This window comes from Protobothrops mucrosquamatus, unplaced genomic scaffold (genome assembly GCF_001527695.2).
Source record: "Protobothrops mucrosquamatus isolate PMUCROS unplaced genomic scaffold, P.Mucros_1.0 scaffold2559, whole genome shotgun sequence".
NCBI lineage: Eukaryota > Metazoa > Chordata > Lepidosauria > Squamata > Viperidae > Protobothrops > Protobothrops mucrosquamatus.
In genome coordinates, this window is record NW_015388619.1 from 22,207 (window position 1) to 47,630 (window position 25,424).

Genomic DNA, 25,424 nt, shown 5'->3' on the forward strand with positions numbered 1-25,424 from the left:
TGCCCTCCCCTCCAGGGGGTCCCCCCCCTCCAATTGAAGGAGAGAGCGGGTCACCCTGAAGAGGGCGGCCGGGCGATTATCTGATGACGCAATGAGTGAGGCATAGTAGTTAGTCCTAGCCTTCCTCATCGCCACAAGGTAGGATCTAAGATGTATCCTTACCTGTGCTCGATCGGATTCGGTTCGGCTGGCCCTCCAATTTCTGCTCAGCAACCAGTTTGTGTAGATTCCTTCACACTTACTAAGCCAGACATGTCAAACACAAGGCCTGGGGGCCGGATGCGGCCCGCGAAGTGGTTTCATGTGGCCCGCGAAGCCATCCTGGAAACAGTGAGGGAACGGCCCCCGCTGCCTTGGCCCTGGCCCAGGCCGGCCAGGAGCCAATGTACAATTTTATGGTGGCCATCTATGCTGAAACGCATTCAGATCTGTCCCACTCCTGCCCAGGCCCCCACAGGCACCTTTGACGCGAATGATGTAGAGCTGGCCATGTCCACCCAATAGGCCACACCCACTCCATCCACGCCCACCTAGTAGGCTGCACCCACCCTGGCCACACACACCCCGGCCCCCCCGAGGGCAACCGCAATGCTGATGCGGCCCTCAATGAAATTGAGTTTAACACCCCTGTACTAAGCTGATCCGCATGAACTGGAAACGGGAAAGCCAAAATCTTTATATTCCTGAATTCTGTACTCTGTGCAGTTAGTCTTTCAATTTAAGCTTGATTGTATATTGATTGACTTTTCTGGAAAAAAGAGCACCTAAGCAACCTGTTTCTTGCCTTGCAGTGGATATGGATCGCCGACCTTTTCTTCAAGGGACAAGGATCAGAGTTCAAAGACAAGTGCAAAAGCTTTGTATGGTAAGATTCACTAGTTGACGCTGAGCTTATAATTGGATCATGAATGCAAAGTCTTAATTAAGCTAGGTGGGCTGAACTTAATGGAGAAATGATTTAGAGCCATCAGCCACTGTATTCTGTAGCATCTGTGCGTGTGTGACCTAGAAATTAAGTTGCTATTCATTTATCTATTTAACCCACGCCATTCTAAAGATCCTGCACTGTCTACAGGTAGTCCACAACTTACAATCATTCATTTACTATTGTTTGAAGTTACAACGGCATTGAAAAAAGTGACTTACGACCAGTCCTCACACTTACAACTGTTCCCATGGTCCCATGTTCAAAATTTGGGCACTTGGCAACCACATGTATTTATGACAGCCAATACAATATGTTTATCATTGGTGACCTTCCCAACAAGCAAAACCATTGGAGAAAGCTAGATTCTCTTAACGATGGCAAGATTCATTTAACAACTGCAGTGATTCGCTTAACAACCATGGCAAAACAGATTGTAAAATCATGAGTGGCACTCTTAATCACCACCTTTCTTAGCAATGGAAATTCTGTTCCCAATTGTGGTTGTAAATTGAGGACTACCTGTATAGCAAATATACAAAGCATACAGAAAGGACAGGACAGGACAGGACAGGACAGGACAAGACAAGACAAGACAAGACAAGACAAGACAACTTTTATTGTCATGTACTGTGGCCACACTGGCACACATTAAAAATGAAATTCTGTTGCCTGCTTTCAAAAATGTACACATACATAACACATATATAGACATGCTATATACATACATACCTACACCTTTACATATAAATACATTTACATATTAATCATTGTTCATCTTGAATACATAGCGGCAAGAGGAAGCTTAATCTACCTCCTTCTTCCTCCCATTCACAGGATGAGTGTCCATCCAACAATTAATTAGAGCTAAAGGTACATTAGGCCCACAACAGTATCTATCATCTAGCCTATACCTCATATACTTCTTGGATGGGGAGATAATTCTCAGCAGATCTTCTGAAGATGAATGAGACTAGACAGATGAATTTAATTTTGGCTAGAGAGTACTTGATTTACCCTGATGCTAGACTATATAGGGCTTTGTAAGTAACAACCAGGCCTAAATTGATCCTGGAAGACTTCTTATACGCACATAACTTTGCCCCTTTTTCTCTTGATTTGATGTTAGATCCTTACGTGCATATAGATGAAAGTTCAAAGGTTGCCTTTTATTTCCCAACCGTCAGAAATCTAGACAAAATGAAACAGAAGAACTAAATTGGGGATCTTGTGTACATTGATAGGAAACTGCTGAGCAGTCTTGCTAGTAGCTGAGCAAATGGATTATAGGCAGCTATCAAGGGGGGCATCTGTAGGGTTTTAAGGAGGATAAAAATCTTCTAGTTGTAGGGTGGATCGAATCTGCTGTTCAAGATCAACACAGACAAGAAAATTATGTATATAGATAGGCTATTCCCTTTCAAAATAAGCAACACTTTTGTAAAGGACAGATAAAAATGTAATGACTCGTAAAAGGCAGGAAACGTCAAATCAGTTATGGGGCCCCGGTTTTGTTGACTGCACAGTTTTTAGCAAACATAGGTTGATTTCTATTTGATCTGCAAACTGATCCTTATCAAAAGCCTGTGTCTGAATGTTGCATTTAATAAAGCTCTGCTTTCTTTTCTTTATTTCTTCTCTTTTCTTTGTTCTTTAGTACTCTGTGTGACAGCCAATTTTTCATTGCAAGTCTATATGTCAACACTATTGCCTTGACATCTTCCCAAATGGAAGTAATCACTGGGTGTAGGATTGATCTAAATGTTACTTCTTTTCTTTTCTTTTGAAAAATAATAATTCTCTGGAGCAGATGGGTTTTATTTCTTCAGATCGTCATCCAAGCAAAAAACCCAAAAAGGTAGCAGATGACAACAGGCTTTTGCTGTTCTGGTTGTGTATGTACGTGTGTGCATGCGCGCACGAGCGTGTATGCATGCACATTTTCATTACGGATCTTTTAGGGTGAAAAAAAAGGCTGCGCAAATGAAAATATATCAATATGTTGACACAGTCAAATGCTTCTAATGTTTAGTAATGGATTGTTGGACACAAAAATGACTGAGGTACTTTCCAGTGGGGCAAGTCTGTGCTTCCAAAATATATCTGTGAGACAGGAAAGGATGTTGATAGTGAAGCTCTTGTAAAGTATCAGTGAGTAGGTAGGGGGAGGGTATGTTAAGTCCTTTGCATGCCATACTTTTCAGAAAATAATAACCAAGGATGTTCTGTCCAGATCAGATGCTGTGATCTTCTGAATATAAATTGCTATCACATCCCATGTTACAGAGGTCCCCAACCCCAGGGCCACAGACCAGCAACGGTCCTTGGCCTGCCCGGAACTGAGCAAAGCAAGCAAGCGAAGCCCCATCGGTGCATGCACAAGATCCAGGCAGTGTACAAAACCACACAAACACACACAGGCCTTGGAAAAACCTCCCTCCACGGAACTGGACCCTGGTGCCCAAAAGATTGGGGGCTATTGCCATACTATACTTGGAGAAGAGCATTATAGAGAAGAGAATTATAGCTAAACAAATCTAGGACAGTAAATTATGAAAAAAATCTAGAAGCTCATAAAATATGAAGAGGTTATGGCCATCTTACATTTAGAAAATGCGAATACCATCACATATGGGCATTCTTTGGCACTTGGGATAAGTGGCTATATCTCAATGCCTAACTGAAGATGAGGGGAAGGTAGCAACATAGCACCCCTTAAGAACTGAGCTAAAAAAAATGCTGTAAAAATATTTCTGATAGAATGAACTAAAGAGCACAATATTCAGGTCGCATGTGACTGGAAAGCATATATATCAGAATTTCCATTGCTAGGCAAGGCAGTTGTTAAACAACCCAGGATGTTGTTAAGTGAATCTGCCTGCTCTCATTGACTTTTCTTTTTTGATTAGTGAGCTGGGAAGGCCGCAAATGGCAATCAACTGAATTTTGATCAGGTCACTGTGAGGATGGTACAATGATTGTAAATCACTTTTTTCAATATGGTTGTATCTTTGAATGGTAGCTAAACTAATGGTTGTAAGTTGAGGACTACCTATATCTCACTGTCACTAACTGATGGCTGCCTGGTTACATCTACTCCCCAAGACAGAAAGGAAGTCATTTTTAGAAAATGATTATACCATCTTTAGTAATGGACATTTAAATGCTATCTATATTCAGTTTTTGTGACGGAAATTATTTTCACTAGGCTGTTTCTTAAAAAATAAGTACCTATTTCCTGGAAAGATGTACTTAAGTTATATTATTCATATAGGAGGAAAATTAAGATTTAAAAAATGTTGGACATGGTAAAATTCACATGTCAACGGAATTGTTGATGGGTTCTTGTCGTTGCCTTTTAATATATTGAAAGGAAACTAGGACACTATTTCCTCTGTCGTCACCCATTGTTTCTCAGAGTATTGTTTAGTACTCTCCATTTCAATTATGGCAAATTTAATTTGAAAATATCTAGGAAAACCCTGTCTTTTGTCTGCGTGAACTTATCCTCCACTATTGGCCTGTTTTTATTATTAATTGCTATGATTGCTGAGGTGAAAAGATGTGATAAATTTAATAAATGAACTAATGGATCAGAAATAACAAAGTAAGAGTTAGGGTTAAGGCCTGCAAAATTGATGCTATAGCAATTGGTGAAAGAATCATTTATTAACTTTGAGTAGGCATGGATCATGTAATGAAATATGGCTAGAGTTCACTGAAGGTTTATATAGGAGCATTTATGCATACACAAACACATACATACTGTGTGTTCATGTATATAATACACACACACTCATATACTCCATATATAGGGGCGTGATGGCTCAGTTAAAGATGCTAAGCTTGTTCAAGGTCTGAGCTCTGCGAAATACACACACATATATACATATACACACATATACACATGCAGACAATGAATATATACTTCATAAATCAGTGTCACTACTGTGATACATTACAAATTCAGATTTCTTTTTGCTGACAAAGAGTTAGAAAATTAAGTGGGAGACTAGTATAGCTATTTCAGGCTCATTAGCCCTCATCAGCTAGCCACACCCTTTATGGGATTCGAACCTAGGCAGCCTACATGCTAGGCAGTTGTATTAACCACCAGGTCACCGGCTCTCCTCTCCTCTTTGTCAGCCGAGTCAAGGGAGTATATACAGAAAGTTTTTCAGACAGACCAGTCTGATTGATTGCACCTTGGCATTTTTTTGACTGCTATACTGCAGTTCTAGTCTCCCACTTAAAATATTTTTTCCCACCGTAAGGAAGCAAAAAAGAATATATATTATGATATTAAACTTTTCAATTTGCAACCTTGCCCTTAATGTTAAGGCTGACTTCTCATCACACCCTAATTTAAAATGAGGCATGATGGTTTGTGATTCAGTATGTTATGAGAAATGCTAATGGCAGATTGTGTGAATCGGGCATTTCTATTAAGCAGTGATATATGCTTTACATGTATTTGTTTGGGCATAGTATATTATGCAGGCCCAGCAATTGTGCTTTGTTAATTCAGGATTAGGGTTAGGTTTGTGATTTCAGATAAAATGGTAAAAGTGATTGGCTTGCGGTGTCATTTGCTTCTGCCTTTTCCCTCCCAAATGGAGTGTTTCTTCTCAAGTTATGTTCTATGTGTGCGAAGACTGCTATTTTCATTGTTTACTAGCTGTACCCGGCCACGCGTTGCTGTGGCTCAGTCTGGTTAAATGGAAAAGAAAGAAAAGAGAAAGCGCACGTTTCTAATATGTTTAATTTCACAATACTTGTGGGTATACAATATTTTTTGTTGTTCCATTGTCTGTGCATCAATTCCAACGCAATATCACACGAAATAATTAAATCAAAATGAAAATAAGTCGAAATCTATGAAAATTCAATTTAACAATGCAATCGAAAACATTGAAATAGAATCGTAAAATTGGAAATTTGGAAATCGTAAATGGATCGTAAATCGGAAACATTGAAATGGAATCGTAAAATCGTAGCGTGTGTTGCTTTTACGTCCAACAGATGGCGCTGGTTTTTTAAAAAAAGCATGTTTTTACCTGTCACAGGTGTGACATCTATATAATATAGGTATATAAAAACACACGCGTATTCGAATGCAACGTTGTGTCAAAATTTCAAAGCAATTGGTGAAGAACCTTCGGAGATTTAAGATTTTGAACAAACGGACATTTACATTTTTATTTATATAGATGTAAAGGCAGTGATGAATTCACATCTAGGCATCTTGGGAGGCTGAGTTACCCATCTCTGAATTTGGAGAGCTGGTGGCTTTTGATTAAGGGGCAAGAGGATACCTGGTAAATTGGCCCTTTAAATCAGTTTACAGCTCCTGTATATGAAGCAGTCCAGGGACTTTCTGAAGGAGCGTGGTGTGATGTTACTGCTAAAGCAAAGCAGATATCATTATAAGTTGTTTTCATAAGGCAGGTGCCTGGAAACCAGATGAAATCTACTCTGGAATCTGGTGAAAAAGTTAGCAGGCGGATTTTAATTATCAGTGTCCACTTCAGAAAACTATTTCAAGTAGATCTCGACCTAAGACCACAGTTGAACCCAAAATTTCTGTTGCTAAGCGAGGCAGTTGTTAAATTAGTTGCTCCCATTTGTTAAGCAAATCCATGCAGTCATTAAGTGAAGCAGGTGGTCATTCAATGAATCTGGCTTCTCCCATTGACTTGGCTTGTCAGAAGCCAGCTGGGAAGCTTACAAATGGTGATCACATGATCCAGGGACAGTGCAACCGTCATAAATACATGCCAGTTGCCAAGTGCTCAAATTTTGATCATGGGGGATGCCACACTGGTCATGTGAAAACTGTTCACCAGTCATTTGTTTTTCAGCGCTGTTGTAACTTTGAAGGGGCACTAAATGAATGATAGTAAGTCGAGGACTACCTGTATTGGGAATATTGTAATAGCATGGAGGAAATTTAAAGGAAAAGAACTTCATCATGAATGTAACTGGTTGCCTGCCACAATGGACAGTTCCAACTTTGCCGATACCAAGCAAACTCAGATATGCAGACCATCTGTGGAGTGTAGCCAGAAATTTGGTTTACCATCTTAAGTCAATCAGGAAGTTCGATAGATAACCACAGTGATCTAGTTCACACACCTGGCTAAGCTGTGGCTTACTTAATTATGAGTTTTTGAATAAGCCCCAATTTGTTGGGTTTAACTTTAGCCATTATGCTAAGTTCTGAATAGTTTACAAGTCTCAACCATGGCAACTCTAAGATACGTGGACTTCAACTCCCAAAACTCAGAATTCCTATACTAGTTGGAGAATGCTGGGAGTTGAAATCAACACATAATGGAATGGACTGGACTGGACTGGACTGGACTGGACTGGAATAGAATAGAATAGAATAGAATAGAATAGAATAGAATAGAATAGAATAGAATAGAATAGAAGGGACCTTGGAAGTCTTCTAGTCCAGCCCCCCCTCCCTTAAGCAGGAGAACCTATACCATCTCAGACAAGTGATTGTCATCATGGCTGATTTTACTTAACATACTAAGCCAAAACCAAACTCATGGCTGGTGAATCAGTCCATTGTCTGAGGTTTAAATTTGAATCAGTTACAATAGATTACAAGCCTATTGAGTGATATTTATTATCTTATAATCTTAATTCAGGGATAAGCAACCGGTACCAGTACAGATCCCCACCCATCAATATTTTTAAATAAATTAACTATTCTAATATCTTCTTTTTCTGTTCTTGATAAAAATCAGAGCAAAGGAAGAATTATGCACGAGACAGCATCAGCAGCATTTCAGAGATAACACAATACCATGTGGAGGTAAGATTTCTTTTATTATTTTATCTTATTTTATTTATGTACCTCAAATGTCCATAGCTAGATATGGTTGGTTTTTCTATTCTCTCCATTTTATTTTGCAAGCAACGTGTTTTGCTTTTTCAAAAATAATCTCTCCAAATTGTATAAGTACCTGCTCTGCTGATCCTTTGGTAAACATACATCTTCTTTTCTTTTGCCAACCTTTTCAGCACCTGACCACTTTTATTCTGGATCGGAAAGAAGCCATGATCACAGTTGATGATGGAATAAGGAAGCTGAAACTCCTGGATGCAAAGGGCAAGGTCTGGACACAAGATATGATTCTTCATGTGGATGACAAAGCTGTCAGTCTAGTGGACTTAGAATCCAAGGTAAAGACTCAGTGATAAGGTTGACGTGTTGGCAGAGTTGGGTGAAGGTCTTAAGCAAGGTGGGGAGAAAATGGAGAACATTTTCAGAGTTTTGATTAGAGCTTGGCACATATTAACTGATGAAGGCAGTGATGGCGAACCTTTTAGAAACCAAGTGCCCAAAAACCTCCCCACCCCCCTCCCGCCCCCGCCTCTGCTCCTGCTCTGTCCCCTGCCCCACACTCCACCCCCACCCCACCCACCCGCAGGGCCACCCACCGCCTCCACGCCCCGCCGCAGATTGCCCAGGTGGCCCAGCAGCACCATGGCGGCCACGCCCTCCGCCCGCGCCCTGCAGCATCATCTGCATGCGACGGGGCGCGAGAGTGGAGTCTTATCCCTGCTGCCCGGTTGCTATGTTCTTGGCTGCACTGCCCTGCGTGGGCTGCACTTGGGGGGGTGACTCTCCGGGGGGGCTGCTGGTGAGGAAGGGGCCACAGGAGAGGCGGGGCTGTGGTGACTGCGCATGTCCACAGAGAGGGCTCCAAGTGCCGCCTCTGGCATGCGTGCCATAGGTTCGCCACCACTGGATGAGGGTTATCCAACCAATTTCTGAGCAGGGAAATTGGATTTATGGACAATTTCTTTCAATTTCACCAGGGAAGAAGAAATTCTCCATCCTCCGATCCTTTGAAAATTTTTCAAAAGCTAATTCTCCTTCATGAAATAACAAGGAGAAATAGGGGGGAAATCAGGAGAATCCATCCTTCTGGCCACCAGTTTTATATTATTTTTCCTAACTTTTTTTCCCTGTTGACACATCTTGAGCCATAGTATATATGGGGGTACCAATATATTGGGGAGGCAAGAGAAGGATTTTAACCACGTAGAAGAATTTTGTATCTCCCGCTTCTTCCTCCCGTTTGCCTTTCAGAATGAACTTGAGAACTTCCCCTTGAGCACCATACAGCATTGCCAGGCGGTGATGAATTCATGCAACTACGACTCCATCCTTGCTCTAGTGTGCAAAGAGCCATCCCAGAGCAAAGCAGATCTCCATCTTTTCGAGTGTGATGAAGTGAAGGTAGGGCAAAATACTGCAGTTGAACACATGGAGCTGGAATATATGAGGTTTTTTTTTATTTGCTTATTTATTTATTTCGTCCCATAACCTTACCCTGCTGTCTTCAATCTGTCACCTTCTAGACCTGCTGGATCTTAAATTCTGAATTAGCAGGAAATTCTAGGAGCTGTAGCATCAGTGTACTAGGAAGATGGTAGGCCAGTGGTGGCGAACCTATGGCACGTGTGCCAGAGGCGGCACTCAGAGCCTTCTCTGTGGGTACGCACGTCGGCCGAGCCCTGCCTCCCTCCACAGCCCCTCCTCACCAGAAGCCCCCCCAGAGGAGAGTCGCCTCGGGCGCAGCCCGTGTGGAGCAGTGCAGCCAAGGACATGGCAGCCGGGCAGCAAGGACAAGACTCCACCCTCGCCCCGTCGTGCGGAGATGCTGCAGGGTGCAGGCGGAGGGCGTGGCTGCCATGGCACTGCAGGGCCGCCTGGGCAATCTGTTGTGGCGGGCCGTGGAGGCAGTGGGTGGCCCTGCGGGCAGGCAGGGCAGGGGCAGAGCAGTGGCGGGTGGGGGCGGGGTTTTTTTGGGCACTCAGTCTCTAAAAGGTTTGCCATCACTGTGGTAGGTGATGGAAAACTTAAATATGCCATTCATATATAAGAACTGAACAAGATCTTTTTCATACCTTGGGTATGAACAAGACCCATTAGGTCTACTTTAACCAATGCCAAGCACTGATGATGCTACCTAGTTGGGTAATAAAACAACCCTCAGAGATCAGCAAGGACTCCTTATTTCAACCCTGAGCTCCAGATATTCTCTTCTGTTGGTATGTTTGTCCTCGCAGAGTTCTAAGCAGAGTTCTAAGCATAGACATTATTTAGCATCCTGCTTTAATAACTGTTAGGTATGTCTTTAGCATGTGAAGTTTGGTCATGAGGGTTCCTGCACTCTAGAACATCTTAACTGCAGAAGGTAAGATCCATCCTTCTCTATTAGTCTTCGAGAAAGTTTTTTAAACCTATCTATGGAGGTTCCCAATCATCCAGATCAGGGTTGTCCCAAAGGTGCTTTTTTCCAAAAGGCAACTGGACTTCCATGGGGTTTTTTTCCCTTTGAAAATGTTTCACTTCTCATCCAAGAAGCTTCTTCAGTTCATGTGCCAGCTGGCATGGGGTCCTCAAGGAGAAGCTGCTGTCTGGAGGTGGTTGATACACAAATGGAGGAGGCACTAATTGAGGAGGCATCCCATCTCTCCCCTCTATACCCCTGGTTTATTTATTTATTTATTTTAACTTGTTGCCATTTTTGTAATTTTAATTCACTTTTACATTTATAATCATGGTTATGTGTCGTTTATCCTGAGGGAAGCTTCTCAAGAGTCTCCTGAATCACAAGATGGGTGGCAAATACGTTTGTTTGTTTGTTTGTTTGATTAGATCAGTGGTTCTCAACATGTGGGTCGGGACCCCATTTGGGGTCGATCGACCATTTCATGGGGGTCGCCAAGCAAGGCTGTCCGCCATTTTTTTTGTCCGCCATTTTTTTTGTCTGCCATTTTTTTCCCCTTTTCCGGTGGGTGCCTTACCTCCCTTGGGCTGGGCCAGCTGGTGGTCGGCTTGCTCCGTCTCTGCCTCTTGCCAGCTACGCCTCGGCCGGCGCAGGGGGCGGAACCACGCATGCGTGGCGCTCCCGGGCAGGGAAAGTCCTCGACTTACAACCGGTTGGGTAGTCCTCGACTTACGACCGGTTTAGTCCTCGACTTACAACCGGTTTAGTCCTCGACTTACGACCGGTTTAGTCCTCGACTTATGACCGGTTGGGGTCGCGGCATTAAAAAGGTTGAGAACCACTGGATTAGATGATCACCATCAATCTTGCACAGTAATTGCGTTTTCGCAGGAAACTGATAGCAGCATTTATGATCATCCTTGTATAATTAATGAGCTTTTCATAACATTAGGTTACACTTAATCAGCTTGTTGTGTGACACTTCAGGAACGTTTTGAGAAAAGCTGTTCTGAAAATGCTTGCGGTGGCTCAGTGACACATAAATAAAAGGATGATTAAACAATAGCGGGGAATTGATAAAGATGCTGCAATTGGAGACCTATTTCAACAGTTTTCTTTTCCAGACAAAGCATAATGATGTATAGATTTGGCTTTTAGAGCATGACTTGCTTGCTGAGATGCTAAAGATCTAGTTGGCCATGTAATAATTTCAGCTCCTAAGCAGACTTAATATTCAAACTCTTATTTTTAAAAAAGAATAGTTATTCTGCCTGTGTTTGGAAATACAAATGCCTACGTCGTTGCTTGTGGCCAATAATCCTGAATAGTGTTTGACTTCCTGCCAGCCAGCATCCATAAATATTATGGATTTCTGTGCATAATAATCCTCCTGTGATAACTTAGTGCATAAATGAATTGGAGCAATGAGTGGCATTTGGAGTATAATTGAGCTCTGTAAAGAAATACAAATATTAAATAAGTAGGTCTTTAGAAGCCAGTGGAACCCGTCCAAAATGAATGTGGAGGGATTCCTTAAAAGCTTGGTCAGCAATTAGTTTTTCCCAGAAGTCCATTTTGAAATGGAAGTAAAAGATAATGAATCACAGTAATGTGACTGATCAGTAAAGGACCTGGAACTCAGGATGGACATCTTGGCAAAAGTATCAATCTTGTGTGCCACAGTTGTAAAGAAGGCAAATGCATGCATGGAATCATTAGAATGTTAATTAAAAATAACACCTCTAATGCTTTTATATAAATCCGTGGTGAGGCTACACTCCCTAACGGATTTTACAGTGATAAAAAGAGTATATAAAAAGAGGGCCAACCAAAATGATTAGGGAAAATGATTTTAGCAGTGGAATTTTTTACTTCAGAACAAAAATGGGAAAAGGAGAGACACGCTAGAAATATAAAATCATGATTTTTTGGTTGAGGGGGGGGTCAGTCATAATATTAGAACTAGGAGCCCTCCAACAAAATGAAATGCTGAGAGATTCGGGACGGGGAAAATAAAGTAATTTTTTTTATGTTGTGCAAGAAATTGATAGCCTCAGGATTTGGCTACTATGACCTTGGCTTGGTTACCAATTTAGATTATGGTGGTGATGATTAAATTCATTTCCCTTCTTTTGCTGCTATATAAACTCAAGATGGCTTTCAATAACAACAAAGGTACTGTAGCCCTCGACTTATGACCACAATTGAGCCCAAAATTTCTGTTGTTAACTGAGACATTTGTTATTTTTTTATGTGAATGCATTAACATGGACACTGTATGACGTAGAATAATGGGGCAGGGGGCTGTTGGCTAGCTCCAATAAGGCTTCTTTGTATTCTCATATTGTAAGACACCGAGCACATGCCTTCCAATTAGCTAGCACAGAAATTTGCCTTAACTGGTAACACGTATCCATTTAGCTTATTACACTTTGCCCTGATTTGATCCCCAAACTGTTAGACTGAGATTTTTTTTTCATCATTTGAATGTGTTCCTCTGAGTTGGAATCGTGCCTGGCTGTATGCTGTGTGCTCTTATCACTGCACTCTGCTACCCTCCATATGAGTCTAACTGAAGGCTATAACTCAACCTGGGTAGAAAAAAAAAGAAGCTTAGGGTAGCCATCTCTTAATTGTCTAAAATGTGAAAGGGAAGGTTTTTTTTGCTGCATCTCACGTTATTTAAATTCCCAAATCATCTAACGAAGTTGATTGGCCACTGTTTCTGAATGGAGTGAAGAAAATACAGGTGGAAAGTTGAAAGTTTTATGGAATTTGCTGCTATACGACCGTGGTGGCAGCTCTGCCTGTAAAGCCTCGGTGCATTCAATAGATGGCTTGCTCAAGCGTTCAGCAGTGCATCAAATTAATTGCTTCTGCTTCTGCTCAGGCTAACTTTATCCATGAAGATATTGAAAGTGCCATCAGCGATAGCAAAGGAGGGAAACCAAAGCAGCGACTTGAGACCCTCAGGTAAAAGCTGGAGCCTCGTCTTGCAACTCTTTCCTAGCGTTTGGGTAGGGCGTGCATTAAGAAGCTGGTCGTGGGGGCCATAGATTTGCCTGCGCAGAGTGACACAGATTCACTTTGATGAAGCGATTCGGGCTGTGAAGGGAACATGATTCGCTCTGATGGAGCGAAGAGATCAGCCCATTTATCTCGATAAAGGAATTCAGCTGGCCTCCAATTATTTCAGATCAGTGGTGTGGCAGAAGGCTGGCTTCAATCCTTTCCCCAACGCATTGGCTGAAGTGCTTCCAAATCTGCGCATAGCTTTGGGACGGCACGTAGCAATGTGTGCCAAAGCCACACAGTTGGGCACACTGAAGCTGCTGAGCATTTGCTGAAGGAACTCAGCATGGGAGCACCTCAGCCAGGGCTGAAGCAGCTTTGAAGAGTGTTTGATCCAAAGTTTCATCAAAAGCTGGCAATTCTTCAGAGCTCCACACAATCCTGGGTGTATGTAAAACCTCCAGTAACAGAAGCTGTAGATAGATCTTTCATCCTACTTGCTAAGAACTTGAATAGGAGAATATATTGTGCTCGGGTGTTGCATGTTGGCTTCCTACCGATGCCTAATTGGTCACATAAATAGAATGCTAAAATGAACAGATTTTTGATCTGATTCCTGATGGCTCTTATTATGTTCTAGATCGGTGCAAAAGTAACTAATTAAGAAACACACTTGGGAGAACCCAGAGGTTTACAAAATTATTAAATCCCTCTCCTTCTCTCTCTCTCTCTCTCTCTCTCTCTCTCTCTCTCTCTCTCTCTCTCCCTCTCCTCTCTCTCTCTCTCTCCTTCTCCCTCTCTCTCTCTCTCTCTCTCCCTCTCCCTCTCCCTCTCCCTCTCTCTCTTAGCCAAAATAAAACAAAACCAAAAACTAACCAATCAGGTGAAATAGGATAATTGTAAAATGCATTGTTCCAATTCTTGTGTTATTGCAGAAGAGAAAATGGTTATCTGCTAAATAGCCTGAAGCCTAGCGGCTCTTGTAACGCTTAAGAATGCACTGGAACATTCTGGTACGGTTTCCACTTGGGTTGATAAACCAGCCCATTTTCAGAGTTGTCCTTCCTTAGGACTTTTTCAAATACTACGTGGACACTTTCCCTGTTTTAGTCACAAGCTCTTTAAAACCAGCAAATCTCCACTGAAATTCCATTGTTGAAATTTGATGGACTTAAGCTTGTCTCATCTACAGTATTATTGAAATCTGAACTTCAGTAACAAATACCCCTAACATAAGAAGGTAGGAAAAGTTCAATAGTTAAAATAGTCAAGAGAAAGGTAAACATTTTTCTTTATTTTCGTTGTGCTGGTTGTGCTCATCACAGAGAAGGTTTGTTTTTGTGATCACAAAGAGTTGACACCAAACCTTGATACCTATTCAAATCAAATTAAACGGTTTCTATATTTTTGTGCTGAGATGGTTCTGCTATGGAACATATAAACTTTGGTGGCGCAGTGGTTAGAATGTAGTATTGCAGAAAACTCTGCCCACAGCCTGGAATTTGATCCTGACAGGGCTCAAGGTTGATTCAGCCTTCCATCCTTCCGAGGTCAGTAAAATGAAGACCCAGACTGTTGCAGGCAACTTGCAAATAATTCTTCTTCATTACAAACCACCCAAAGAGTGCTGTAAAGCACTATGGGGCGGTATATAAGCCTAAATCCTATCGCTATTGGTAAACTCAGCTTCACCACAAGGTGGGTGGATGAACAGACGGACAGACTACAATTGATCGCTGTTGCTATATGCCGCTTCCGACGGAGAGGCATGGCAATACAAACTGGCCAATAACAAACATCTGAAATAGGATATCGTGTTTTCTTGGTGTTTCAGTGTTATATCATTATTTTTTTTCCTGTCTTAGGATGATTTCCAGATCAGAGAGTGCCATTCCTCCACCTCCCAGAGCGCCAGCTCCTGTCCCCCCAGGGACTGTTACACAGGTGGATGTCCGGAGCCGGGTGGCAGCTTGGTCCGCGTGGGCAGCTGAACAGGGAGATTGTGAGTGTTGCTGAAACTTTGAGATGTGATTCAAAGACTCTGGGTGTTCTGCTCTGGACATTATTGAGCCTTGCCTTAGGGCAATATGACTCATTATCCTACAGTAAATGTCCTGGCAGAATAAATTGAAGGTATTCTACTCTCATTTAGCTTATGTTTCAACAATTGTTTTCGTTTACTTTTTTAAAAAAATATTTTGACCCACGTCTGGGAGGTCACTCCATAAAGCAGACATGTCCAACTCGTGACATTACGTGATGTAATGCAACGTATCGGGACAGTTTTGCCATTGCCAGCAATGGGGTGGGTGCGGCTTCCACATAATGCATCCGGCCCGTGGGCCGGCAGTTTGATACCCCTGCCAAAATAATGGGAGCATGGTTTTCCCAGTTGCAATGTATGGCTGTGAAAGTTGGACCATAACAAAGGCTGAATGCAAAAGAATTGAGGCCTTTGAACTCTGGTGCTGGAGAAGACTTCTGCGAGTCCCCTGGACTGCAAGGCGATCAAACTGGTCAGTCCTAGAGGAGATCAACCCCGACTGCTCTTTAGAAGGCCAGATCCTGAAGTTGAAACTCAAGTACTTTGGCCACCTAATGAGAAGGAAGGACTCACTGAAGAAGAGCCTAATGCTGGGAAAGATTGAGGGCAATAGAAGAAGGGGACGGCAGAGAATGAGGTGGCTGGCTGGAGTCACTGAAGCAGTAGGCGTGAGCTTAAATGGACTCCAGAAGATGGTAGAGGACAGGAAGGCCTGGAGGAACGTTGTCCATGGGGTTGCGATGGGTCGGACACAACTTCGCAACTAACAACAACATTCCAATTCATGTTTAAAAGATAGAAATGTTTGGATTTACAAGAATATTAGCAAGACAGTGTGTTTGTAGCCTTAGCAAGCTAAGTACATATTTTGAATTGACAATAGGTTGTTATTATTTTTTTCAAGATGACTACAAGGTCCTTATGTACAATGGTTCCTGTATCCCTCCAATATCTGAGATTCCCTGGGAGGTATAATAGGACCAAGGGCCTCTATCGTGATAGTCCTCTAAATAAGGGGTATATATTCTGGGTGGTGTGACCCTGCTCTCTTTTTCCAATTCCAGGCAACTGTGTTGCATTTTCCAAATATGTAAATGTTGATGTTTCGTTTCAGGTTTCATAGGCTGGATTCAGGCACACTGTTTCATTCGTTACTGGGTTTCCAATTCTCACCATAGATTGAATGTTAAGTTTATCCAACCACCTGGGTTCTCACAAAATCCTAAGCCACAGTCATTACATTTTTCACACTTGGCATTGGTGGCCAAGATTTCATCAAAGCGATGGCCTTGAAAAATGCAAGGACTAAAACTTCCATGATACCCAAACCCACAATGACCTATTGAGTGGGAAGAAGCTGCAAATCGCAACACAGTTGGGGAAAAAAATACCTTCAAAATCATGCATTATTTGTTGGCTGTTGAATGCAACAGACTTTCTTGTTTCATTCATAGGAAAATCAATCTTAACATGTTGTGCAAATATGAACATTACATTTTTCAAATTGGTGGTCTAATCACAGCCACTGTGTCTCTCCCCTGAGGAAGCTTCTGTTCATCTCCTTGTTTCTTTAGGTGAGAAACCAAAGCAATACCAAGAGCATGAAGAAACAGCTGAAATGATGGCAGCCAGGATTGACCGAGATGTTGTAAGTGGCCAAAGGGATTGTTTGCGAGAGGTTTTGATGTTCCTCAAACTTGGTGGAGCAGTTGATAATTATCATTAAGTTCCACTCACGATTTTTTCTCCCAATAATAAATTTCAGGGCGGTGAAATAGGAAAACATTTGATGATGACTAATGTCAGAGCTGCCATCCTTTGCTGGCTACTATGTTTTGCTAGATGCCAGTCTGCCGTAAGCTATGGGGAGGAGGGAGCGGTGGGAAGACGGAATGTCAGAGCTGCCATCCTTCGCTCACAACTATGTTTCACTAGATGCCAGTCTGTCATAAGTTATGGGGGGAGGATCTCTGGGAAGATGAGGAAAACCAAAAGGAATCTTGACATCCCGAGACCAAGAACCTGGGAATGAAATTAACACCTCTCCATCTATCCAACCATTGCAGGGACAGTTACCAAAACATCTTATTCTAATATGACTGGACAATAGAGAGATAGAGGAGTGGGGTGGAACGGAAAAGGGAAAGTTAACTAAGGAATCTTTGTGCGCAAACTCTTAGTTCTGGCTTTGCTCTACTGCAACCATTTGGCTTTTAGTGATCTGTAGTAAAAGTAATCTTTTTGCTACTAATGGAGTTGAGAGTATTTCTTTCCTAAGGGACCACGTCAGGCCAGATCCATCAACTACACTCATTTATTCCGGAATCCCATCTGCCGAATACTTCAGTTATGGAGAGGAGTTTTAATAATCACCTGCCACTTCTTCCTTTTCTTCATGCTGGCTCCTGCTCAGCATTTACTGGTCCTGGGTGCTTCCCTGCCTCTTCCCTAATGAGCAACATGCCTTATTTAAGAGACTTTTATATATTTTTTCTCAGTCAGTTCCAGCATCTCCTGCTGGCCTTTGATTGCCCCCGTGAGGTTTTTATACTCTGATTCCATTTCATTATAGCTCTGGCCAGCAATGGGAGGCAAGTGATTTCTTCCCAGATTGCAAGAAAAGTCCAACAGCAGGCAATATTGTTATTTGTGTTGATTTTGATTAAAACTGAGTTTTTCCAGCAGTCAAGGGTGTAAAGAAAAGAAGGCGTGGAATCTTGATTTGCATAATTTCTGGTTAAGTTTGGGAAAGTGTGTCTGCTTTTCATGTTTTATGTTTACTAGGCTGTCTGCCCCTGCCATAATTTCTTCATAAAGTGTGAAGCAACCCTGGGATTCAGATGAGAAATACATCCCTCAGTTGCCTAGCAACTGCAAGGTGGTTGTCTGGCACCCTCTCAGAACTAAGAAATGGCTGCCTGGAGGGTGTTAGTAGAGGTAGGGAAGAGTGAGGTGGAGGATTATAAGCCTGGCAAGGATGTGTAGAGCAGAGGCCCCCAACCTTTTGGGCACAAGGGACCGGTTCCATGGAGAGAGGTTTTGCCATGGACCAGAGGGGGCTGCCCACATGCTGCCTACATCCCACAGATAGGGTTTCTCTTGTTTGTGCGGACTGGTTTCTGGCATCCCATGGATCGGTGCTGGTCCACGGACTGGAGGTGGGGAACCCCTGGTATAGAGGATATTAGAAGTGGAAAGACCAAGATGCTATATTAACTACTGACCAGTAGGAGGCACCACATGACCACAGAATGCCTGCATAGTCAACAAGTGCAACACCTGAGGGTTCAACTCCCACTAAAAGGTTGGACATAGAGCATCTAAGGCAGTGTTTCTCAACCTCAACAATTTTACGATTTGTGGACTTCAAGTCCCAGAATTCCTTAGCCAGCATGCTGGCTGGAGAATTCTGGGAGTTGAAGTCCACACATCTTAAAATTGCTGAGGTTGAGACACTGATCTAAGGAGAACATCTATGTCTGAAGAGTTCCACTTCACACAATAGGTTGGTGTAGTGTAGTGCTTCCCACTGGACAAGTAGCTAATATAACATCTGACGCTATTTAGGCTAACATAAGGGGAAGTAGTCTTGAAGTTTGTAGCACGAAAACAATTATGAGAGCATATTGAAAAAAATGTGAACTCGCAAAGGTTCTTTAAGACTGAGATAGCTACTGTATGTTCTGCCTTGGTTTTCATATCAGAGCTTATCACAAGGATCTTCCCCAGCATCTGCCCTGGAAGTCTTTTGTCATGCTTCCGACAGATGAAACTCTTCAAAAGAACTTTGAGGCATTGTTTTACTTAAAGAATCTTTTATTCGAGAAACAAAGTATCGGCACTACATAGTTGAAGCCAAAAACTGAATTCCCCTCCCCTGGGCACAAAGTAGCAAAGCACAATTCCCTCCTCCAATTTACAGTCATAAATCACATTCCCCAATTAGCTTGAAGCTCGAGCTTTCTCCCCAGCTCTCCAGCCCACCAAATCTTTATCAACTCTGGGCGCAATAACCTTGGGTTCCCATGGCTGAGTTATTATTGTTATGACTAGCTGGACTCTCATCCACATCCCCCCTCCCAGCATCAACTAACTATAAAAGCAAAAGAGAAAAGATGGCTACATTTTCATCTGTTGTCAAACCAAGAACATCCGATGTTAGCAGCGTTGACACTTTGCATGTTGCTGATAATCCTGGAATCATGTTCTTTTTTGTGTACTTAGGATGAATTGGGAACCTTTGTATACTTAGGGTGCTGCCACATGAATTGGGAATGCAATCTATGATTTATAAATCGCTTCTCGGCCTTTTGGCAAAGATCAAGTGTAGTGTAGTGTGATTTATAACAATTCCCTTTTGCAGATGTGGATTTCAGAAAAAGATCGGTATAGGTGCTGGTGGTGGGGGAAATTGGCCAATCATTACTGATTATTTACTTCAAAGAACTTCCTGATAAATATTCAAAGATCCATAGGGTTTCCACAGCAACAACAATTGAAAGCTTACTGCCTTAAATAGCAGCATGGTACAATTTATTTGTGGGTTTTTTGGTTTCCTTTGTTTTGTGCTTTCAAGTCAGTTTTTGAATCCTGGACAAGTTCCTGCAGTTTTCTCAGCAGGATTTCAGAAGTGGTTTGCCATATCCTCCTTCCCAAGTGCCTGGCCCAAGGTCACCTAGCTCGCTTTGTGTCTAAGGCAGGAATAGAACTCATGATCTCCCAGATCCTCGCCTGATGCCTTATTATTATTATGGTTGGCTGGTTGCAAAGTCAGCCAGATGTTTAGACTGCATTTGGCATTTTTATCCACCTATTGAGTCCTTCCCAAGGACCTGGGATAGGCAGATGTTTGTTATTAAAGGGGCCATCACAGGATGTAAGTTGCTCCAAGTAAAACGTGTCTTTTGCAATTGATTAATGATGCTTTCTATCAGTGTTGATGGTATTCAAGTTGTTCTGGGATTATACCTATTGCTATTGGTACTATCTTTGCTCATTAATAGTATTATTTACTAATATTATTCTTGAAGAAGTTAATTGTTGTTACTGACCATTTTGTTAGGATTACAGGGAATATTTTCCCCACCAACTCCTCTTCACCTTCCATTTTATTCTCATAAGAACTTCCTTAGCTATTAAAAAATAACATTCAAGATAATGCACATTGTGCTTCCTGGATGATCTAAAGATGAACATAAGCCTGCTCAGCCAATTAGGACCTTCTGGATTTAGGAATAAGGAAGAGTGTCCATCAAGGGCTTGCCAAACCACCCCCCAACAGTTTTAGCCTAGTTGACCGTTGTATTTTAACAATATCTGGAGGGCTACACATCCTCTCTCCTCCTCTGACCTTTATCCTACTAAGGGTCATGAATCAGAAAAGGAGATTGATAGACTAAGGCTATTTGGAGCCTATAGAAACTTAATTCAGGATCAAATGAAAAAAGGCGGAGTAGTAACTTTAAGACTATATTTGGATGTACCTTGGAACTGGCCCTCAACATCTCTTTGTACTAAGAGCTAAAAATACTTTAAATGGATCCAGACTCTCATTTCATAATCGTGGGGGAGGGGAGGGAAGGAACTAGAGCAGAAATAGTTTTATAAGTTCATAATTGCTTGCTATAAGATAAGGCTAAAAAAAGGTTTCCCTAGCACTCCAGAAAGAACAAAGTTAAGCCAAAATCTTGTGTGGGAAGACCTTACTCAAATAATTGTGCTCCAATCTTTACCGAGCACAGAGCCTTTACTGATGCTAGCTTGAGAACAAAGGGGGAAGCATAGACCCAAGTGATATGGTAATATCAGCCTATTCATTTTACAAAGCGTCACTTTTTGTAGATAAATGCACAGGTTCTCTGCAGCGATTCCCATTCTTCGTAACTAACAATACAGCATTTTTGGGTGACGTTCCTTACATTCATAAATGACACCCACTGTCTATTTCCTTTAGCAAATCCTGAATCATATTCTGGATGACATTGAATATTTTGTCACCAAGCTTCAAAAAGCAGCAGAAGCTTTTTCAGAACTTTCAAAGCGGAAGAAAAGCAAGAAAAATAAGAAGAAAGGACCAGGTGGTAAGAATCAGAACCATTTCTTTTTTTCAGTAGTTTTCTGATCACATTTCACTCGCTGAACTGTTAAGAGTTCCTCTATTCAGTTAAATAAGTAGTTGCATTGGACAGAGCTCAACAGACTTTACCATTCAGTCATTATCTCTTTGTTACACTCCAGTCATGTTTTGGGCTAAATTTATGTTTTAATGTTTGGCTAATGTTGAAAAGAACAGGCAGATGATCTTTTCTCGTTTGCATACATGCTCAGTAGAACAAAGAAAAGAGTATGAATCAACATTTAAAAAAATGGAATTTCAGTAAGGCAGGCGTCTTGAGTCAATTAATTCTTTTGTCTGGATTAAGGGTGTGTTAGTTTGGAGTATGAAATCTTGTGAAATGTTCCATTTTGAGTGCAAAATGGGCTCTTTCAAGTGTTTTGGAAGTATTTTTTTTCAGCCCGGGAACAGAGATTATTATCTCTTTCAAACTCTACATTTTCAAAAATGTTTGAAACAGCCCATCACATGCTTGTGTTTCCTGCTCTTGAAGTGGGATTTGCAAAAAAAATTCAGAACAAAATAATTTGCATCTTGATGTATTAGGCATTTTCCCCCATGTGTGTGTGTGAGACAGCCAGTGTGGTATTGTGGTTAAGGAACCACTGGTGTGGGAGCCCTGGTGGTGTAGTGGCTAGAATGCAGTATTGCAGGTAAACTCTGCCTACAGCCTGGAGTTCGATCCTAACAGGGCTCAAGGTTGACGCAACCTTCCATCCTTCTGAGGTCAGTAAAATGAGGACCCAGATTGTTGGGGGCAAGAGGCTGACTCTGTAAACCACTTAGAGAGGGCTGTAAATCACTATGAGGCAGTATATAAGTCTAAATGCTATTGTTATTACTATTGCAAAAGTACAGGATGGAGGAGATTGATGCAAAGGTGCTAACTGCCAGTCATTCACTTTTAGCCATAAACCAAAGTGGAAAATTACTTATCTATCATCCCACACTAGTCCCGTGTGGTAGATCAGTGTTTCTCAACCCCAGTAACTTTAAGCTATGTAGACTTCAACTCCCAGAATCTCCAGCCCAGCATGCTGATTGAGGAATTCTGGGAGCTGAAGTACATGAAGAGTTCTGGGAACTGAAGTACATGTTAAAATTGCCAAGGCTGAGAAACACTGTAATGGATAACATCCATAATCTTCAATGAAAAGACCCTCATCCTTTGTTGGATTGACTTGGGCTGATCTTCTCTCTCCCCCCTCCCCCCCCTCTCCCTCTCTCCTTATGTCTTCAAGAGTGGATATGTGTTGAGACTGGGGAATATGACAGTCATGGGAATTGGGAGATGTAGTTTCAATGCACCTAGAGCATAACACTTTGGGGGCAGATTGGTTATTAGCATTCTATAGAGTGAATTGCAGGAGAATAAATTTACATGAAGAAGAGGCCACCAACTTTTAAAAGTTTCTTGCTGATAACACTTTCATCCATTAGCCAAAGGACTGAGCTAGGCCCCCTTGCTTCTATAATTTATGGAGGGCATTCAAAATGATCCTTGAAGCTATACAGCCCATTTATACATCACATTCAGTGTAGAATCTGATCCTCCTATTTTGCCAGTGATGAAAATATTTCTACAGGTACTCGTCTAAGTGATTTTGGTTTCCCTGTTCTATTTTTCACCAGAGGGGGTCTTAACTCTCCGTGCAAAACCTCCATCTGCAGATGAATTTGTGGACTGTTTGCAAAAATTTAAGCATGGTTTCAACCTTTTGGTAAGTGAGTCTGAGCTGGCTACTCCAAGCAATTCCAGGTTTTTGTTGAAGCTTGGCATCAATAGTCTGTTTTTTAAAATCTGTTGTTACAATCTGCTACTGTGAATTTCACCAGCTTTCCTGTAAATTGCAACTTAGATTTCCTTAACTAAATACACATAGCAGTTGTACAAACTGTTCTGAATTGTTTGTTTTAGAACAAAAGGGAAATGAACTAAGAGAGTGATCAAATAGTGGCATTATAGCTCACTTTATGTTATGTTAAAAGTTTTTTTCCCATCACACTCAGCTAAAGTATGGCAACTTCCAGGACTGTAATGATTTTGCTGGAGTTTTTTTCAAGCTACAAACACAAGAATCTTTCTAGGATGCTAAGGACAATCTTCAGACAGTATATCAGGAATGTGTTTATATATTCCTACTTTCGCTCTCTTCTTCCTTTTTCTGCAAGCTTTCAATAACTCCATTTGGGGGTGGGTAGGTTGATACACGGATCATAGCATGTAAACTATGATTATTGATTGAATAACTATGTTATTGATTCTAGAGCTGGGGTCTTCAAGCTTGGCCCTTTTATGACTTGTGAACTTCAACTCCCAGAATTCCTCAGCCAGCATGCCTGGCTGAGGAATTCTGGGAATTGAAGTCCACAAGTCATAAAAGGGCCAAGCTTGAAGACCCCTGTTCTAGAGCATAGAAATAGTTAGAAAGGAGACTATTTTAGTAATGTCACAATGATTGCATCATCTTAGACATCTGCTGCTTCTAATCTTTGTGTCAATGCCTAATTTAGAATTTGCAGGATGGATACCAAAAAACCTGGAACGCTAAGGGAGACACCAGGACTAACTCTTGAAAAATCTTTAAAATTTTTATAATAAAGTCTTGAATTTAATAAATAAATCTTTAAATAATGTTTATTAAGAAATTGACCCTAAAACGTACTTATTGCATCACGATGATATGACCCCCAAATGGCCTTTGTTAGTTTCTGAATGTTTCTTTGCACAAGCCATTCATTTCTTCATATATAAGTCAAGAATTCTTATTTATTTGTGGCTTACATCTAGTTATTTTTATCTACTCATCTTTTTTGTGGATAATGTAGAATAAAGGGAGGGGAAAAAAACATCAGCAATGAACAGGACATGACTGCATTCATTGCTCATTTAAAAGATTGGCTTTGGTTTGTTCAGAAAACTATGGCTTAAATGCATCCTTATTTAGTTTAAGAAATTGTTTGATTAGATTGATTAGAGGATTAGTCATATCTATCTATCTATCTATCTATCTATCTATCTATCTATCATCTCTCTCATTTATTTATTTATAACAAAATTTAAAATGTTGTTTAAACTTTTGGGATTTTAGCTGACTTATCATTATATAAATGCAATTATCTTTTATTAATAACTGGGTTATGGCCTGAACTGTGTTTGAGATATTTCAATGCCATTTTGAGTTGCTGAACTGTATTCTCATAAGCTCTCTTCCATACTCTCCATTTTACCTTTTACAGGCAAAATTAAAGTCACACATCCAGAATCCCAGTGCACCTGAACTGATTCATTTTCTGTTTACTCCTCTAAATATGGTAAGTCTGAAATATTATTTAATATCTAGGGGCTCAGTTTATTTTTCTGAGTGCATCAAAACTTAATCCATGATGAATTCACAGTGTTGAAAGCAGAGGGTGTGTATCATAGAAATAAAATGCTTCCTTTTTATTAGCTTCCTTAAAGCTGGCTTACTCCACTTCATATTGAAATAAAAAGCACCATCTGCTCTAAAAACCTTGCTGTTATTTTAATCAATTTTATCCATTCCAATTATTTTATTTGGCCCACAGTAGTCAATCAAGAAGGAGTTAGACTAGATTCCAAAGCTCAAAATGCATGTTTAATCTACAGAGCACAAATAGTCCTTGAGTTTTACAATTTTGGTCATCAATCAGAATATTGCATAAGCCTGGAATTTCGGTCATAAGTCATTGTGATAAGTCAAGTCATCAAGTGATCAGAGTCAACTTTATGTCCATTGTTATGATGGTTGTTAAGCAAGTCATTTTGGTCATTAAGCAAATCACATGACTGTAAGTCCGAATCCAGCTTATCCAATAGGTGATTTTTACCGCCAAAAAGTGTAAAATGTGATCACATGACTACAGGGGGCAGTGCGGCAGTTGTAACTTCGAGGACAGATTGTAAGTAACATTTTTTGAGTTTGTCATAATTTCAAATGGTCGTTAAATGACCGATCATAAATGGAGGGTTACCTGTATACGTGGCAAAGGATCTTGTCTCTTTTTAAAATGTACAAAAATAAGAACTTCAGTAACACTTAGCCATAG

At 41.2% G+C, this 25,424-nt stretch overlaps 1 protein-coding gene across 1 annotated transcript in view; it reads left to right on the forward strand.

The window, feature by feature from the left end:
- Positions 1-25,424, forward strand: part of EPS8 (epidermal growth factor receptor pathway substrate 8) — an 82,566-nt gene that overhangs the window by 6,439 nt on the left and 50,703 nt on the right. The window contains exons 2-11 of the mRNA XM_029285939.1: positions 792-865; positions 7,684-7,751; positions 7,961-8,122; positions 9,036-9,185; positions 13,073-13,155; positions 15,060-15,196; positions 16,813-16,886; positions 21,192-21,318; positions 22,986-23,074; positions 24,594-24,668. Of these exons, the coding sequence (XP_029141772.1) occupies positions 792-865; positions 7,684-7,751; positions 7,961-8,122; positions 9,036-9,185; positions 13,073-13,155; positions 15,060-15,196; positions 16,813-16,886; positions 21,192-21,318; positions 22,986-23,074; positions 24,594-24,668 (1,039 nt within the window). The remainder of the gene's footprint in view (positions 1-791; positions 866-7,683; positions 7,752-7,960; positions 8,123-9,035; positions 9,186-13,072; positions 13,156-15,059; positions 15,197-16,812; positions 16,887-21,191; positions 21,319-22,985; positions 23,075-24,593; positions 24,669-25,424) is intronic.